This window comes from Epinephelus fuscoguttatus, linkage group LG13 (assembly GCF_011397635.1).
Source record: "Epinephelus fuscoguttatus linkage group LG13, E.fuscoguttatus.final_Chr_v1".
Classification (NCBI taxonomy): domain Eukaryota; kingdom Metazoa; phylum Chordata; class Actinopteri; order Perciformes; family Serranidae; genus Epinephelus; species Epinephelus fuscoguttatus.
The window spans coordinates 9,249,746-9,266,599 of record NC_064764.1 but is presented as its reverse complement, the minus strand read 5'-3'; the positions used below and the strand labels follow the sequence as shown (position 1 = coordinate 9,266,599).

Below are 16,854 nucleotides of genomic sequence, written 5' to 3'. Positions count from 1 at the left end.
CTACCTCAAAAATGTTAATGACCCCACCACCAGCTAGCAAGAGACCAGAAGCCACCTCAATGCCCATAGTGGCCCAACCTCAAGTACCCAGTCAAGCATCAGCAACTAGCCAGAAAGTGGTGACTAGCTCAGAGCTAGTTGTAGAATCCCCACGGTGCTTGTTGATAGATACTGCTCTCCCTTATTGCTCCTACATGGTTGGGGAAAGGTTTGTTGTGCCCAATTACCTCAACCAAAGCAGTGTGGAGGAAGTCGAGGCACTCTTAAACGAATGGGCATGGCTGTTGAAGTCACCTTGCCACCATAGTTTGGAGTGGTTTTTCTGCCTTCTCTTGGTACCTAAGTGTGGCTCTCAGTCCCCGCTGCCAGTGTTGCCTTGCCGGAGTTTCTGCGAAGTCTTGCGGGACAGTTGCTGGACACTCCTGGATGAGGGACGCTTCCCCTTGGAGTGCCACAATCTACCAGACAAGGAGGATGATGGGTATCAATGCTTGTCAGTTAGTAACCAGAAAGGTAATCGCTGGTTTAAATGAATCCTAGATTTGGGATTCATCTTAACCAGTTTTTTGGTGTCCCTACTCCCCAGTTTGTCTGGTGTTCCCTCCCACTACCCAATACCCAATACCCGATACCCAATCAAAAATTTACATATATCCCTGTTGGCACAGCCAAAGACATTAACAATATCTTGGTCCCTATGCACAGAACATTAACATTGAATAATAATAAGCATGCTTCAAGTTTGTTAGTCCTGTTGTTAAAAGGAAGTTCTGGCTACAGCCTAACAAGCATGGTGCCAGCACTCCTTACAGTTTTGCATGTATGTGTTTCCCTTGTCCTTTGGATTGCGTGTGACTTACTACTTAAAGGTCATTATAACACACATAAACACACTCATGCACACAGAGTACAGAGAGTTTATGGTTCATTATCAAACTAACTGATGTGTATTTTCTCTATAGGTTATTAATTCAAATGGTGATATTTTGCTGAGATGGACATTAAATGGGTTCAGATATTGTACCCTACAGTGCAATCATAGCATTAACAGATATTCAGTCCATAGTGTTAAGCAAATCTCAAGCATGACATGCCACTAAAAATGAAATGTGAATTGAATGATCCTCTGTCTTCAAATTGAACTACAGAGTTCTTAAATGCAGATTGTTGCAACATCTGGAAACACAGTAATGTCAAAAAATATCTATAAATATATAAAGAATAGAATAGAATGCCTTTATTGTCATTGCATGTAGCATACAATGAAATTTGTAGTAGAAAGTAGTAATTAGTTTTTTTCTACTTTAGTACTTATTTGCCTTAATGCATCTGAAACTGCTGTAGACAAAGGTCTGTCTACTACAAAGAACTTGTGCATGAAACACTGTTAACAATTTGGCATGTAGAAATGCATGTCTCTTTTGACAGCGAGTGACTTGCAGGCAGCGCGGTGTGCATTTGTCTGTCCAGTAATGGACAAATTAGGTTGTCATGCATGGGAAGCAGTCATGCTTGCGCCGAAGGTTTTCAGCGGGATGTCAATTTTTACAACTGTACAAGGCGAAGGTATTCATGACAGATGGAAAGTTACTTTACTCATGTTAATCATTTTAACAGGTCTATGCATTTAGATTCCATGAATATGGCATGTCAAATACCAGAGCAGTTCATTTGTTGTTTGAAATGCCTCTTGACGTAGAGCTGAGGAGATATTTGAAATTAAGTAAGGTGCTTGAAATTCCAGCAAACTGTTAGTTATATGGTAGCTTATGGTTGACTTGGTTGATAATATATTCCTAAACATTAATAGGACCATTGTGCATTTGATTAATTTCTCCAGGAATAATAAGTACAATGCATGGCTGTGGTGATTAAATAATGATGGAAAAAAGACTCAGATGTTTAATACTGCGAGTGATTAGTCTAATATGAGAAAATGTGTTTCTGTGAGCATGTGCACCTCAAATTAAGAACATCTTTAAAGCCTTATTCCTTTCATTGAGCCACTGCCCTGCCCTTCCAAGACTGTGTCTTTTTACAGATTCGCTATCTTCCCAACAGCTTGCTTCATTGACAGACATGAGTGGACAACATGTCTTCAGTGCCAGGACTAAGTTATGCATGTGGGCCCAAATAGTTTTGTGTTTGTTTGAATTGTTTCACTAAGATTATGGTGTGGTCTACTGCAAAGGTTAGGTTCATATGTTGTCTTGTAGTAAATGTTGGCTTTTCTGGCTCCTACTGCATAGCTTTACACTTAATTTGTTTGATTCAATTGTAAAGTTAGGTGTAGGTAAGGAGTGTTTATCTGCTTTATATTTGTGTCTGGGAAAGCTAAAAAAAAAAAGGCGAGACAAATATATTTTGCAGTTCTACACAAAGCAGACCTGACATTGCTATTTGCGACCCCAGGCAGTTGAAAAAGTATGATTATGTTGCCATCTTTACACCTCAAAGACAGCTTTTATAGGCCCTCCAGAAGCTGGTTCACCACTAAGACGAACGTGTTGGGTATCACCTGTTAAGACTAGCCTCGAGGTATCACTGGAGCACTTCAGTCACTCTAATTCATTCCTGGATAAACAGAAAGCCACCACAGTCGCAACCATCTGGACTCACTCATTTAAACAGAATGATCTTAAAATTCACCAATGGACGCTGATTGTTGGAGTGATGGTTGAGTGAGGCTGAACAGACATGATGTAAGTGACTGTCCCTGTGAGGTCTCTTTGCCCCTGAGGATAACTGATAAACCTCAAAGTCAATTAGACATTTCCTATGAGCATTCACATGGCTTCAGTTAACAAAGTACCTCGTGCATATGCCATTGTCTTACTGCAGCAGCCAGTGATCATACTGGTAAATGTTTAAAAGTAGTTAACAGGTTGGTGGGCTTTGGCTTAAAGCTGAATGAAGTCACACTTAAATAGCCAGGGTAATGTGTTACACAGCTCTGTAAATGTGTGCCCTAGAGCCCAGAATTCCCAGTTTATTAGCCCAATAACTTAATCTCGGGCTGTTTTCTGCTGCGTCCACCAACTTACGAGTCCTTTGACCTCTTAAATTCACTGATCAGAACCCCTGCTATGCTGTTTCTGAGAAGCTTCAGACTTTTTTCAATATCTGCAGCTCTACTTGCTTCATGTGTGGGAGGAGGGCACTCATATTCCCCTTAATACCACTCCACTCCTACATCATTTAACTATGACCTGTCATGAAAGAATGTCTCATGTTATACTTACATCTTTTTAAGCTAGATGGAGTTAAAGTTTAGGGCCGTCGGCATAGGGGAAGAAACACAATGGAGCAATTTATATATGAAAATAAATGTATGTAGCCTATAGATGTGTGTATGTGGGAGATTACTGTGGGAAGATTGCAGAGATATTAGTGTGTGCATAGAAACATTGTAAGAAATCTGTCAGATGTGAGCCTTTTACCGCAGGGGAGCTACCCCTGTGGTAAGGCAGGATTGTTAGGGCACAATAGGGCTTTTAATGATGTTTTTCCATGGTTACCAGCCTCCTGCTTGAAAGATGAGCAGTCATTCATATCAGGGTCTAGAGGTCAAATGCAATTTATTTTGGTTAGCTCTTGAGGGTAAAACTATATCCTTTATGAGAGACTATTACTCACAGTCAGTTTAGGTTAGAGTAACTCCTGTTCCTTGCCACCTCTGTGGTGGTCTTAAAGTATGTTTTCCTCTGTACCGCTCTTTTGGTGGTATCTGTGTACATATAGTCTTTGTTTTGTGGCTTGTACACCCTTTTGGTGGTCTGACACTGATTTGTTGCACTGTAGTTTCACTGAGCCGAGATTGATATTGTATCTCATGACAGGAAGGCCCGAAGCTGGCTCCAGTTCTTCAGTGCGCTGCTTGCCAGGGAATCATTTTGAGTTGGCTCTCAGGAGGGTTCCAATTATGGGCACAGCGTAGTCCGACTTCTTTGCTGCCAGAAACTCATTGCCCCCTCTGGTTTGTGTTGCACCATGTACAAACTGAGAACTGATGAGGCAGTGTTGCAAAACGGTGCTGGAGCACAGGGATGTCTTGAGCTGGATAACAGCCTAATTGTGACCCTCTTAACACTTTCTAGAGGAGAGCGGAGCAGTCTCAGTATTTTGGAGAGCTCTAAACCTATTTTGAGGCATTTCCACTCCGCCTCTGTGAATATCATATGCACTGTTTTTCTTCCAGAGACATTATTTATGAGGCTTGCGGTGGCAAGGGGTTTGTGTACACCATGCATGTTGCCTCAAAAGTTCGTCATTTACAGGTAGAGAACTTAAACAGTATCACATTACTTCTTCCCCCAAAGAGTAAAGTGCCCAGCTTGTGGTAGGCCCATCTCCCTTTTTGTGGTTTGAGAATTACAGCTAAGTCTTAAGGGTGAGCCAACATGAAATCTCCTTCCTGTACTGTGATGTGGGTTTTTGGTTTAATATCTTTTTCCAAGCATTCGGCATCATCAGGTTAAAGATACCGCAAAGTTTCCCCAGAGGTTTACCGAATATCCTTTGCAGAAAGAAAGGACTATTCATTCATGGTGTTGATGTCTACCTTGATATTTAAAACTTCTGTTGATCATTTATTTTTCAATTTAGTGACAGATCATACAAATGGTAGTGGAACCTGGTGTCATTAGAGAGTATAGTTACACATGAACATGCCACTAGACATTAAGTTGTTATAGTTTATGAAGTATATAAGTTTCAGTAATCATGGCATCATATCTGTTTGCACAAGATAGAATTATTAAACCACTGCTGTGTGAATAGTGCAACCAAATATAGCACTGTGCTTATTTTTCTCTTCAGCAACAAAATTGGCTTTTATAGATCCAATAAATGTAAATGACTGTACGAAAGTTGTTTTGATATCATATGAAAACAATTCATACAGTCATTTATATTGCCGGATAAAATTGATTCCACCATGTACTTGACATTGCTTTAACATTAGAAGCATTACAAATGACCCTCTTTAATCTTGGAAGCAGCCAGACATAAATTGAAACAAACATCAAACATGGATCAAATGAGCAGAAAGCAAACACAGACACCATATCATGTCACCAAATTTAATTTACTTCACTTTTAAATCAATTGGCTGACGGACACGTCAAACATAGTTTATGCTGCACATGCATAAGCATTATAGACATCACTGGAAGGTTATTTTTACGTCTCCTGCAGTGAACTCTACTCAGACCACTGACCGCTTTTTTTTCAGACTGAGGGGAGAGATCATTGCCCTTGTCAGCAGGCCTCAAGGGATGTTTGAAATGGTGATGGAGCGTAGTCAGTGAAACCGCAACGTTTTCTGGGACTCTCCAGATGTTCAAATGTTTTCTCGTGGATTATACAGGATCCTGTACTTCCCAAAGCTGTATATACAGCTTTATCAACAGGGTATCACAAACTCTGGTACCCCATCCTGGAATGTTAGGAAGTGAAAAAGAGCTGCGTTCCTGGTCAGTAAGCCGCCTTTTTGACAAGACAAACTAGCACCATAAACCCAGCTCTGCTCCATTCATCAGTGGTTCTTTTCTAAGCCAGATTGGCCTTGAAGCTGTCATTGGTTAACAAAAGCTATATGGGAAACCTGAATTGAGATTGCACTTAAAATGCTAATGGTGAACCTTTTGTATACCCAACAATTTTTGATCTCTGAGAAGGAATGACTGGCTGGCCCTTTGCTGACAATGCAGACACATTGAACAGGCTTCAGCAAAAGCATTCCTTTGCAGGCCTGAAGCAGGTCAAACCTTTTCATCTGCTTTAGATCCAGTAATTAAATTGTCTTTATTTATACTTCCAAGCTCTCTTTTTCTATACTGCTATGTGGTATAACTACATCAGGATTCTGTTTTATATCTGATGTAAATAGTGATCATTTTTTGCATTAAGTGTCATGGATGTGCCTTCTCTGAACACGGTTCAAAAAAAGTGCACATCTGGTCGGTGTGAGTGATGGCTAATAATAGGTGAGCTGCTGCAGTAATGAGGGGTTTTGGAAGCTTGGATCTTGTCTGCAAGTGTGAGGATGTCTGCTGTTCGTTTTGCAAATGTATAAGTAAGTCAGATGTTTGAGTTATAGGAGACTGTTATTCATACTGTTTGAGAGGGACAACCAGACTCTGTTTTAGAGACCTCACATTCCAACTTATTACAAGCCTTGAAGTTTAATCTGCATACAAATCCAATATTTTTCATGACCAGCTGCTAATTTGCCGCTTAGAAATTACATGTTTCTTGCATATCATTGAACAAAGTGAATTGCAGCTAGTAGAGACATTTTTCAGTACAAATGACGTCATTCAGAGCTAAAAGAGTTCTGACACATGCTCAGTCATGGAGTGTTTCTGCTTTAAAAATAGCTCACATATCTGCTTTAGCACCCGCAGCAGGAGGATTACATTAAAATGCTGTGCTTTCCCACGTAATGGATTAAACCACTGAATTACTGCAAAGTTTTGCCTTTTTCAAGCATTCTCTGGCAAAGATTGTGCTCAGAAGAGGGAGCCAGGTTCAGACATGTGAGCACAGGCCCACTGAAGAGACCCTCGAGGTTTCTCATCCTCACTTTTTCAGAATAAACATCTGGTTGGCTGGGTGCAAATAAGTTTGTTGTTAGCTGCCATTCATGCAGCAGTGAAGGACTCACAGTCTACCTTGCTCTGACCTTTGGACTTTGTGTGTGCATCTGCATCTGTCATTTCATAATTAGCTTTTATTAATTTATGTACAAAGAGGACCTGATATGCTCATCTTCAGGTTCATACTTGTATGAAAGGTTTTTACTAGAATATGTTCACATGATTTAATGATCAAACATCACTTTATTTTCCCCATGCTGTCTGTGCTGGAGCACGTGTATTCACCCTCCGTCTGACAGCACTCTCTTTAGCACCTATAAGACAAAAAATATGGAAAAGCATAATAGGTCTTGTTTGCTTCAGGATTTTAAAATTCAGGAAGGTTTATTAAGGTTTTATCAGGTGACATGAGAGTAACATTTGCAGTGTATTTTATAAGATACAATATAGACTGATAGTGATCCTCTTTTAAAAGACTCTAGCTTGCTATATTGTGCATAGCGTGTTCATGGATTTTCCACCAAGATGCTATTTTAAAATTGACCCAATGAGTATCATTCGTACAGTCAAGTCAAGTGTAGCGCATCTCACTGTTTTTCCAGATTTGTGTGGTATTTTTGACACGTCTTTAAACTATCACTGCATCATTTATATATTCTGGCTACATGTACAATCTGTTTATTGAGATTTTTCTCTCTGATTATTGGTGCAGAGGGGAACTGCATAATGAATACTGGAAAGTATTTTTATTGCTGTCCAGTCACAGTTTGACTAGGTTCTCTGTTAGCTCTAATTCAAATGAAAGCATCTTTAGTTCTACACAGCGTGCAGAAAAATTCAGACTTGTGTTTATGGTTGTACAACAGAGAGCAGGACCTTGGGTTCAGCTAAAAACCTCATGTGTTTAAGCTCTCAACAAAGCCAATTGCAGACCCCACTGATCTCCAGCACTCGGGGCAGTGGGGAGGCTTTGAACGGGGCAATAGAGCACGCACATTAGTCACCGGGTGGTAAACCAAAGCATTTCTTCAAAGCACCAGAAACTACGTCAAGTGCTCTCCCAAAACAGTGATTTTTCTTTTAACATTGGAAAACATTGTTTTTGATCAAAGCAGAAAGGTTTACTCTCAAGTTTGATCCTCGTAAAAAAAAAAAAAAAAAAAACTGTCTCCACTATTATGTGAATGAACACACATCGCTCTTTGTGTTTCTTGTATTTCCTAAACGCCTCCAATTATTATGCACTGATCTCTCCAGAGTCACCCAGGGTGATGGAAGTGTGAGCAAAGATATGCAGGAGGCCCAGCTGTTGGTCCCTGTGTGCCCTGGAGCAGTGACATTTAGCAGATGTCACACAAGTCGGAAGAGCTTTTTGCTTTTTTTGTGTTTGTGTGTCTTCAGGAATGTGATGCATAAATATCTGTCTTTACCCCATACACACGCTGGTCACAATTAGAGGAAATTTAAAAGTTTTTAAATGTGTAATTTTTCTGTTTGAATAAATTTGGTCTGTTGATGCAATTTTCTGCCATAGAGTGTTCCACAGAGCACTGGAAGCTATTGCTGCATGTTTTAGTTTTGCTTTTAATTTTTTTGTCTTTTGACAACTTTGTTTTTTGACTCTTCTATCAGTACATGAATTACATGAATACATTTTGGTTAGTTTTGCTTTTGATAGCCATTAACAGGTAACCTACTAGTTAATATTTAAGAAAAGAGAGAAAAAAAGGCAAATGATGTGAAGTACAAAAGGCCGTTCCTTTTAGTCCAGCACTCCACTGACTCAGTGAGCTTCAGTACTGCATTTCAAAGCACGATCCATTCAGAGAGGGCGGAATTTTAATGTTATATGTTGTAAATGTTTTTCCTTTTATTTTATTTTCAGTTAGCTTTGCTGACAGACAGCAAGCTAGCTGTTGTAACATGTAGAAAGATAGTGCCCACAGCCCACTCTCTGGTATCCACTGTTTAGCTAACGTTGCCTTGTCCGTTCTGCACTGCACACCACTGGTGGTCTGGTGGGAGCTAACGTTAGCTAGCGCGCTGCTCATTCAGTGATTAACACTGGCAACACCGTCCCAGTGAATGCATGGCGTTGCTGCAGTAGGCTATATGGTGGCCACGCTTCAATCTCCGGTGGGCCCAGTGTTGTCATAGCAACACTCTTGGGTTGGGACGGCGTTACAAGTAGTGATTGTGGGATGAGCTAGCTAACGTTAGTTTTCTCACTTGACTGCCACTGGTGTACAGTGCGGTAGACTGAAGAGTAGAAAAAACAACGTAGAGACCAACATGCATAACCGGTGAAACATGTTCTCACTGGTTAACTAGCTAATTAACAGTTAACGTTAACCAATGACAACCCTAGTCTAGCGTGTAGGATTTAATGGCATCAAACAGTGAGGTTATAAAATTGAAACTATGGTGGCCAATGCAGTACTGTGAATGGCCCTATGTAGAGCCAGTGTTTAATTTGTCTGTTCTGGGCCACCATAGAACAACATGGCAGACTTTCTGGGAGGACCCATTTTGTATGCAGATATAAACAGCTCAATTTAAGGTAACGAAAACACAACAGTTCTTGAGATGAAAATGTAGTTATGAATACTACATACCATTTCTGCCAGTAGATGCCCCTAAATGATTCACACTGGACCTTTTTAAGGCAAATCAGCACAACAGAAATATAAAGATTTTTTTTAAACATGTAGATTCATTTAAGTGTCAGTTGTTTTTGACTCAGTTGCTAAGAGCTAAATTATTCAAGTCTCAAGTCACATCTTCTTGTACTCTATCTTCTGGACTGTGTCTTTATATCCCCCTTCAGTTTAGGAAGTTTTGGCATTGGCTGGTCTTGTCTTTGGAATACAGGCCTTGCAGTGTCTGCTTTAGTGATCTGCTTTTCTTAGTCTCAGCTGGTTTATCCTGTTGCCTTTTTGGGGGATGTCAACCTTTTCCATATTTTGGTCAAGCAGTTATAAAATGGTTTGTTTGTTTGTCTGTGGTCCCCTGAGCATAACTGCTTTGCCAGTGCTTCTCAGAAAATAGCCTTCATGTTGTTTGGTTGGAGGAAGTTGTGGTAACTTTCCACTGACGTTTATTACTCTTTATCTTACTTTTAAAGGGAAAAATCTTTGACCAGCCATGCTGTTGATTTTTTTTTCTAGTACAACAAAGATTCAAAATACCACCATCATGTGCAAGTAAAAGCAATTGTTCCTGTATTCATCAGGCACATTCACACTAAGTCAGTCCTCAGCAGCCTGGTCTAACACTACACCCTGCCATGCAGCCCTCCCTTCTAACCTCCAGTAGATTTCATGCATATTGTATCCTCACATTCTTTTTCTCTCCCCTTGTAGAAGACAGTGGAGTCTCCCTGCTACAGCTGATTGGGGATCCTCCTCCAAACACAATCACCCAGGTCTTTGGGTCAGACAACAGCCCCGGCTATGTCTTTGGTCCTGATGCCAACACGGGCCAGCTGGCGCGTGCCCACCTGCCGAGCCCATTCTACCGAGACTTCGCCCTCATCTTCAACCTGAAACCCACCACAGACAGGGGTGGTGTCATCTTCTCCATCACAGATGCTGCTCAGCAGATCATGTATGTGGGTGTTAAACTGTCCGCTGTGCAGGGCAGCAACCAGAATGTCATCCTGTACTACACTGAGCCCGACTCGCAGCAGTCGTATGAGGCGGCCAGGTTCCCTGTGCCCTCCATGAGGGATACCTGGACTCGTTTTGCTATTGCTGTGAGGGATGACAAAGTGATGTTCTACCTCAACTGTGACATAGACCCTCAGGTGATGCGCATTGAGAGGTCCCCGGACGAGATGGAGCTGGAGTCTGGTGCTGGGGTCTTTGTTGGGCAAGCTGGAGGAGCTGATACAGAGAAGTTTCTGGTGCGTACACAGACTCCATCTGGACAAAACAATATTCATGAAATCAGGAATTGACAATGAAAGATATACTGTATTTATTTTAATAGTTTTCATACTAGATAAAGAAATATTTGCATGACACCTCTGCACTGAATTAGTCAGACTAATTGTTGTGTTGGAGTCCAAAGTCTGCACATCTCACATGTCCAAACGACTTCTTTCTCTAACCAACACAAACTACAATGAGACAGGACTCCAGCTGTGTGAATTGCAGTATAGTGTTTTGACTTTCCATAATCAATCATGTGAAACGTCTTGGCTGAATAACTCTTGTATGATTTGATTGCTCAAATTGGCCTGCTCTAAACCACAACATAAATGTCTGCATCACCTCACCATGTTCTTGAGAGTAGTCTGCAAATAATTGGAAGACCTCACAGTTGGGATTTAATTAACTTCAGTCATTTGCCTGCTAAGAATACCAGTAGTTGACTGCAACAACTGCTGACTTTAGCTGTTAAAGGGTTATGGTGGTTCACCTATGGCTACCTGCATGGACAAAATATGCAACTGCATGTTGAAAGCATAGGACTGAGGGTGAGGTGGGATGGGGGAGCAGTGTGAGAAGTCATTGGGGTAGCAGAGCTAAAGAGTTGAATCTCAGGTCAAAGGGTAGATTGAGGCAAAGAGAAAAAGTTTATGGAATGTTGTTTAAGCAAGTAACTGGGCATCAACACCAAAAACAGCACTTTGATATAAAAACACAAGGAGCTGCTAATCCGGATCTGGTTTGAGTAATAGATCCATGAATTTAAAGGAACGCTGCACTGCAGTTTGTAACTCTGTCAAACAGGATCTGATGGCAACCATCACAAGGAAACAGTAGGAGTGACAAAGTTATCAACCAAATTGTGCAGTGGTTTATTTGATCGGCCTATGCAGCACCTTGTTGGGTTATCTTGGGTCTTCACTGATGGTGTTGCCTTTTTTCTCTGGTAATGTTTCTCAGTCATTCTGCCAATGACACTTGATTGTTCAGGTGATGTACATAAATACTTGAGAGCATTTTACAACCAGTTAAACAATCAGACTTGACTGATTGATATCCTTATAACTCAACTTAGAATTGGAGGAGAACTGACTTTTTTGACTTTGGTAGTAGTTGGACAGTTGTAATCCCAGATGTAAAAGGTAGATCAATACTTCATTCCTTTTGAGGTGACACCTGAAAATACAACCCAGGTCCCTTGGGGTGAGGAGATATCTCTAATTCATGGAAATCTGCTCTATTTATCTTAGAAAATAACATGTTTAGGAGACTTTTATCGAAGCTCCTCGGTCACTTTTATTAGATGGCTACATCCAACCTGACCTTGTTGTCGCTTTCTGTTTGAGTTACACTTCACCTCTACAGTAATGCTTTTATTTGCTGTGTTAACTGTTCAGTGTCGCCGAGCATGGCGTCTTGCTACTTATATGGACATCAGTGACCTCCCTGTTCTGCTAATGAGACTCAATTGAGGCATTTAAACCATAAAGGCAGAAGCACTTTTGATAAACTCGCAGCAAGCCAAAAAAAAGGATGGCCATCCCCTCCATCCACTGCTAAAGAGTATTTTTTAATATATTCATAAGACAGAGATATTTGCACTACTAAATATGTCAGAATTCCACTGAAGTACTTCCCATCTGGCTTCAATGTTTGCTCAGCTGAAACATTATCACTGGCCTTCTCTCTCAGCTGTTAAACTTGTTTTAATCTTTTTTATTACTGTGTTTGAAGACAGCTGCTTATTTTGTTGTAAAGCACTTAGTCACTCTGCTACACAGTTCAGTTTTTTTTTGTTTGTTTTTTTACACAAGACTATCTAAGGTCTTTCCCTGTAGTCAGATATTTTGTCAGAAAGATTATTAGAAACTGCTTATTTTGGAAGAAAAGGAACCTAACCCTGTTTCTTCCTACAGGACATGTTGGCCATGTGCTATTTATTGACCCTAGCGTGGCCCTAAACTTACAGAGGTCTTGTGAATTTAATTTCTCTAATCAAATCAAGTATCCGTTGAGCTACTTTGGTATTTAAATATTTACATTATGTATTTATAAAATGGACATTCCATTCTGAAACAGGATTTGTTTAGTGGATGTCTCGCCTCTTATTATCCATCACTAGTAAAAACATGCTGCAGTGACAGTTTAGTCCTTGTTGTGCAAAGGATGTGAGATTTACTGCAAAGATCTAAAGGAATTTGTCAGGAAAAGACCATGACACGTCGACTAAACATTGTACAAGTTACAAAAAAAGACTACCAGCACGACCAATAAAAGCCAGACAGGGAGACAGGGTTTAAATGTCAAAGGCCCTTTGCTGTTTATCTTCAAAGTTCTCTTAAAAAATCCATTTGACTTTTTTTTTCTCAGGATATAAATGTGTCCTGAAGAGTCAACTTCAAATAACTCGGCTGCAGCGAAACCACTTCTTCATTCAGAGCTAATGGCCCTTTGATAGGCAGTCAGATAGCATGAATGCTATCTGTGCAAGTATCCTGTGTGGGAACATGTATCAGATCATGTGTGTGGGACAGAGATAGTGGCACTTCACAGGCAGAGGCTAAAACTGGAGACATCAATAGCTCCTCTGATTTTGCAGAAAGGGGAAATTCCCTGAAAAGATTACCAAAATCTGAGCAGCAAGTTCAGAGATAAGCATGATGTGTGTGTGTGTGTGTGTGTGTGTGTGTGGGAGAGAGAATAAGCTATGTTCTGACATTATTACATGTATCATTAACATCAAAACACCATGTCCTTGTTTTGAACAGGGGGTGATCGGTGAGCTGAGGGTGGTGGGAGACCCCCGTGCTGCTGAGAGGCACTGTGAAGAGGATGAAGATGACTCAGACATGGTAAATCACGTCTAATTACATTTTGAAGATAACTGACGACATGTGATTGGAAACACATGACAATGTAAGCTCCAGCTGTTCCAGTTGTATATGCATAAAAAAGACCTGTTTCATGACTAGGACTTTCACAGTGTAATATTTCCCCACTGTGGGGAAGCCGGTCTTGGTCGCTGTTAGAGTTTAGGCCAATGTTAGCGGGCCCACCCTGCTCCTTATTGGATATTGGGAATTTTACACTCCAGAAATCCCAGCCAAACTCATCTGCCAAACACGTCAGTTAGTCCTTTTTCTCTTATTACAAACTGTAAGAAAATGTAAAGCAGCTAAGCAGCCGCACAGGGTTATTTTAGAATGAAATCAAATTTTTCCTTATTATACCAATTAAACTAAGACTAACCAGCTCTACGCTACAAAAACAATGCCTTTTTTCTGTCTTCCAGAGGGATCATCAACTGATGATGCCGATTTCTTTTGTCTGGGACATGCAGCGTTAGCCTCAGTATTTCCGCCACCATGTGCATAGTTAGCATAGTTAGCAAAGATTTCAAACAGAGTCAGCTGGAAACATTAAAAAAGACAGCTGGAAACAAGGTTTTCTTCCAACTCATGGAGCTAACATTAGTTTTATTGGCTAAATAGCTGCAGCTAATAAAATCTGACAGCTGGATTATTTCAGACGAAAATACTAACAGACACTGGCGGATCTGTCGCTGATACCATTGTAAACTACATATGTGCCATGTGAGAATGGAGAGCTTGATAGGCATAGCAACAGTAACTAAGGGGGCCAAGGTAGATTTACATAGTAGTTCAAATCCAAATTTATTCTTCATTATGATTAGGGCTGCACAATATATTGAATATGTACCTTTATCACGATATCAACATGTACGATAAAGGTATCACATAAGACGGCTTGAACTGCGATCAGTATATGAGAGGGAGTTGTGAACAGCCAATCTGTGTTGAAGCTTAGGCCTAGGCTTTTGAAAATATTTCTCATGTCCCAGAAACCGTCATTATTATCCTGTCTGTGATGTGTCTGTGTTTTTGTTTGGGTGCACTGCATAGAACTGACACCTGTCTGCTAGCCCATCTCATCCCTCTCATCATCCACTCTCTGAAACTCAGTGCACGAAAGCTTCCTGGTAAATTAATAATCTTGTATTTTAAGCTTCATAAAATACACCCTGATCCACGAATATGTAGAATATTACTACAGACATTCCTGTTATCTTACGTCGCAATGTCTGCTGTGACAGCAGATGCTGTTTTGACTCATGTTAGTGACGACTGGGCTTTACCATCCAGGGGACACAACGTGTTCTTCCCCTAATAATGGTTTGTTGTGATAATTGTGCTTCTGATCGATACTGTATTGACTCATGTCGATGATGAACCCAATGATGTTTTACTGTCGAGAGGAAGCACCCTGTTGAAAAAGCATTCTCACTGATGGCCGCCATTTTCTTACCGCACATATCATATATCTTGCACAAGACCAGTAGGCATATTTCTCAAATGTCAAACTATTGAATTTATACAGTAAATTATTTAATTTTTTTCCCGGGGACTCACTACATTTAAAACCTATCAACATCACTGCATTTCTTTCTTTCTTTTTGTTCATTGTGCATAGGCCATTCATTGTCTGGGGTCTATGTTAGCAGTGTGAACCTAAAGCAGAAAGACATTAAAACTGTATACATAAATATTTGTTTTTTTAATGTGAGTCATGTTCTCGTTGCAGCATTAAACGACGTTATCACATTTCAAATGTTTTCCTGATATTGTGGGGCCCTAATTCTAATAATTTGACAAGGAAAAAAAAAAAAAGTTGCTGAAAGTTCGAACTGATCCTTCAATTAATAGATTAATTAGTGCTGAGATGCCTGAAAGTAGTATTCTGGCAACGCCTCATATTAGACAAACACTTTACTTCTAGTATCTGCAAGCACAAGTGTTTGTCTAATATCAGGCGTTTCAGACAGTGACTGACAAATTGCGGAGCCTTTGCACTTTCCCTAAAAATATGTGATGATGTCATTTTAGCTTGCGCACTCACACACCGGGGACACTACAACCTAGCTTTGTAAAGAGAAGCACGGCTACGTTTTTGCAAAAACAATCAAGATGGCTGGGCGGCACAGTGGTGCAAGAGGGTTGCCGGTGGTGCAAGAGGGTTGCTGGTTCGATCCCGGGCGTGGGAGCCCTTCTGTGCGGAGTTTGCATGTTCTCCCCGTGTCAGCGTGGGTTCTCTCCGGGCACTCCGGCTTCCTCCCACAGTCCAAAGACATGCAGATTGGGGACTAGTTTAATTGATAACTCTTAATTGTCCGTAGGTGTGAATGTGAGCGTGAATGGTTGTTTGTCTCTATGTGTCAGCCCTGTGATAGTCTGGCGACATGTCCAGGGTGTACCCTGCCTCTTGCCCGATGTCAGCTGGGATAGGCTCCAGCCCCCCCGCTGACATCGATGCTATGCCATCACAGCTCATCTCTGCATGCTGTGGTCTGTTTCATACTCTGTAGTCTGTTTTATAGCACTTCATTATATGTTTTATTGCTTTGATTGGTTGTGAGTTTATCCAATAGCGTCCAGAGGCATTTTAATCTACAGCCGTTGATAACACTCCTTGGAAATCAAAAATGAGAAGAGATTCCAAACCAACTTGCATTTGTAATTTAGTCTGGGGATGTAATGATGTTTGACTGGACTTTGTTGATTTATTCCGGCATGCAACATCATGTATCAGCCATTATACATGTGTGACAGATAAGAATCTGAGAGCAGCCTTTTCACAGCTGACCCTGACCACCCACACACAAACACAGGTGCCTCACTGTGGCCCACCAGCAGCCTTTACTGTTGTTTAGTAAAACATTGCCTTTCGCAGCTGCTCTGCTCGCTGAGACCACCAAACCTCATCCTCACTGACAGAAGACGGTTCAAGATTTTACTGCTTGTTGTCATCAAACCTTTAGATGCTGTTTGGATCAGATGAGAGAATCACATTCCAAGTGGAAATGACAGGTTTCTGATTTCAGCATGTGTCTTAAACCTCAAACGCCTCACACACGAACAGCTGTGTAGTTTAGAGAACACAGTCACTGTATTGAATATACTGAAATGCTTTGAATCTAAAGGGAGTATATGAGAACTATTTACTGTGTGGTAAATTGTCTGATACAACAATATACAAACATTTGACTTAATGATATAATGCAAATAAAATTTGATTGATTGAGTACAGAGACAATGAGCAGTGACAATTTAGAAAGTTCAGTATGAAATAACACCTTAATTTAACCCAGTAAAATTGAGATCAGTCTGTTTCAAGAGGGACCTGGCCCAGAAGGTGGCTTAAAAAACACATGTATAGCAATAAAGACAACACAGTCAAATTGAACATAGCGTTAGTTCAGACAGGACACAATGTCAAGCCCAGCTCACATTCCAGCTACATCATCT

At 40.7% G+C, this 16,854-nt stretch overlaps 1 protein-coding gene across 2 annotated transcripts in view; it reads left to right on the top strand.

The window, feature by feature from the left end:
* The window catches only part of col18a1a (collagen type XVIII alpha 1 chain a), a 100,133-nt gene that overhangs the window by 43,771 nt on the left and 39,508 nt on the right, over nucleotides 1–16,854 (top strand). For both annotated transcript variants that reach the window (XM_049594403.1, XM_049594402.1), the window contains 2 exons: nucleotides 9,962–10,503; nucleotides 13,300–13,383. In XM_049594403.1, coding sequence (XP_049450360.1) covers nucleotides 9,962–10,503; nucleotides 13,300–13,383 — 626 coding nt within the window. The remainder of the gene's footprint in view (nucleotides 1–9,961; nucleotides 10,504–13,299; nucleotides 13,384–16,854) is intronic.